Genomic DNA, 2,947 nt, shown 5'->3' with positions numbered 1-2,947 from the left:
GTGGGGGTGTGTCTTGGCCAGAAGCGCCTCCAGGTCCGCTCTGTGCAGGGCCTCTGGGGGCATCAGGATTGTGGGGGACCGACACAGAAGTTCATGACCCATACCAACTCCGGGGTATGTGAGGCAGGTTGGATGCAGTCAATAGGAACGCGCCCGCCGCGCGGCAGATGGGGGCGCAGCGCCTCGCTTTGAGAGCGTAGCTGCGGCGCGGCGCGTCCCCGGGCGCGCTGAGGACCGCCAAGGCGGCTGCCGGCCGTGGGGGCACGCCAGCTGTGCCTGCACGCTTATGGGACGTGCCTAGAGACGCGGAACCCTGAACCCATCAGGCGCACCCGATATGCAGTAGATCGTGACGCGCCCTTTGCTGCCCAGGCTGCCATCATCCAGGTCCTCAAATATGGTGACCGCCGGCCCGTCCCCCTCGGCCTCGGCCGCGCCGGGGCCAGCGTCGCCGGGCAGCAGCACTGTCTTATCCTTCTGGCGGAGGATCAGGGGCTGTGGCGTCGTGTGCGTGCGCGCGCGCGCGGCCCGAGGGGTGGGGGGGTAGGCAAGGTGAGGGGTGCGCCAGAGAGGCGTCGTCTGCAGCGCAGCGATCCGACTGCTGCTGAAAGTGGCAAGATCGCGATGTTTTTGGATTTTCTCATCACGTCAAACGGCCGATGGTGAACTCGCGTGTCAGACTGTGTCTGCTAGGGGCGATCTAGCATGGGTGGCGTGTGCGGTTGGGGTCGGTTGCTGGACGCGCGCGGGACACCTGTCACCTGCCCTGGCGTGGGCGCGTTCCGGATGGGCAGCGCTGCAGGGCGCTTGCGGATCGCCGCCGTGCGCTGCTCGGGCGCGGGGCTGACGCGCCGCATCCTCGCGGGCGCGGGTCCGATGGGCGCAGTTCCTGGCGCGCCAGGCGTAGCCGCTGGTGGTGCGATGGGCTGGTTGGGCGAGGCGATGCCCGGCCCATCCCCATCCGGCCCGTCCGATAACCTGATGTATCCTGAACGCATTACGCCTCTGCTGGCGCCCCCGTTCAGGGCCCTTGGAGCGATCCCGGTATAAGTTTGGTCTGGGCTGATCGGCCTAGAGTTTCCTCGTGGCGCCCCGTTGAGGCCTTGATTCAAATGTAGCATATGTATATGCAGCCACGGGGTGCAGGCTGATGAAAGGGCGCTGCTGTGGAGATTGACTGATTGTGTTGATTAGAGGGCTCGAGAGACGTAAGTTATCTTATGTGTTGAAATGATGCTGTTAAAGGCACATGTATTGTGCGACAAACTTCAAGGAAGATTTGCCTGGCGCATCCCGCATCGTGGATTCGACCATACGTTGGTAATGCCGCCCTAACCCAGCCAGACATTAGAGGGTTGCGACACACTGACACATGACATGCGTCGAGAATGGCCGCTCGTTGTGCTGGTCATGGTGGCGGTGGCAATGGTCAGCGCAGTCAATGCCGTCAGTGACAGCGCGTCGCTGCTCCTGCCGACAAGGAACGCCCCTCGGCCGCGGCGCGGGAGGGACCTACTGTTCACTGCCGGCTTTCCCTGGGAGCCTACTCCCACAGTTGCCTGTGATACGGATGGCACTTGGTGAGGACTAAAGCACCAGGCCGAATGCAGCTGCTGCGCAGCAGCTTCGCGGCTCCACCTGGTGCCGACAAGCGCTGGCCGGCGGCTGGCCCTTGCACCGCATCACGCACCTCAGCACGACTCATGCTCACTGCCGACACCCGGCAACAACCCACGCCAGGTACTCTGAGCTTCGCTACGCGTCCGGGGCCAGCACGGCCCACCCCTGCTTCAACATATGGACCGACCCCGCGACCAGCGGCTACACATTAGCCAACACATACGCCCCCGTCTCTGGCGGAGGCACGGGCGGCACATACCTGACGTCGGTGCTGGCCCTCGGGCTGGAGGTCGCCAAGTCTTGCAACACCAGCATAGCAGGCGTGACGGTCAATGGGACGGCACGGACCCCTTCGTTCTCGACGAGCAAAGCGGCCGGCGTGCTCAACATCACGAACGTGGCGATCGATTACGACGCTGCCAGCGGTCTGCAAGTCTGTCTCAACCTGCAGGTGAGTCGGCACGGCGACGATCAAAGTCGCAGTGCCGACTTGAGCATGGCCACGCATGCTGATGTGGACAAACTCATGGTGCGTCGGGAGATGGCAGAGGATTAGCAATAGGATTAGGAGTGTTACAAGATCCCGCGGTCGCCCGCTCCTGGAGCCATCCAGGCTCATGGGATGGAGTGGCAGGTTGGCGAAATTCCGCTGCGCAGCTGGTGCTTGCGGAGCCGGCAGCCCCACTGACGCCGCTGGCTGACACGCACCGTGTGCGCGCTCTCCCCCAGGCGCCGTGCTCCACGCTGACCCAGCTGTGCACGGGCAGTGGGGGCTCTTACTGCGGTAGCTTTGTGCTGCTGCGCCCCTACAAGACAAAGGGCGCCTGCACGGGGAACTGTCCGAATGGGGACGCATCTGCATGGTGCGCGAGGCCCTCCGGGCCTCAGCACGCACTGATCTCAGGATGTCTTGGTACCAGAAAAGTATGGTTGAATATGTTTGCGCGCTTGGCTGTATGCGTCATCTCACACCACATATTGCAGAGGCTGATTCAACACATGGACCCCGCCGCACACTCCCAAATACAATTTTTCCCATGCACGCGCCACAGGATTTGCGGCGTCAAAGACATGTGGTGAGTCTAGGGAGGATGACCAGTGGCAGGAGGTGGCCAGCAGCATTTCAATGCTGGAAGCCCTGCGATGGTGATGTCACACATGACCTGCTAGGAGCCGCACACATGTGCGGTGAGCAACCACCTGTTTTCTTGATGCAGGTGGGTCGCACAGCCGTCCCCCTCCCCAAGTCCGAGCCCCTCGCCCAGTCCCAGCCCCTCGCCAAGTCCCAGCCCCTCCCCAAGTCCAAGCCCTTCACCCAGCCCAAGCC

At 63.2% G+C, this 2,947-nt stretch overlaps 1 protein-coding gene across 1 annotated transcript; it reads right to left on the bottom strand.

Annotated features, from left to right (window-relative positions):
- Positions 1 to 297: 297 nt before the first annotated feature.
- MNEG_15797 (hypothetical protein) lies at positions 298 to 477 on the bottom strand (the record flags this gene model as incomplete). The annotated part of the gene is made up of 1 exon (XM_014035732.1): positions 298 to 477. A coding segment is annotated over one exon (180 nt), but the record flags the coding sequence as incomplete, so codon positions are not given.
- Positions 478 to 2,947: the final 2,470 nt, after the last annotated feature.

This window comes from Monoraphidium neglectum (genome assembly GCF_000611645.1).
Source record: "Monoraphidium neglectum strain SAG 48.87 unplaced genomic scaffold scaffold05679, whole genome shotgun sequence".
Taxonomy (NCBI): Eukaryota; Viridiplantae; Chlorophyta; class Chlorophyceae; order Sphaeropleales; family Selenastraceae; genus Monoraphidium; species Monoraphidium neglectum.
Note: the sequence above shows the minus strand (reverse complement) of the source record. Positions and strands in the feature narration are given on the sequence as shown.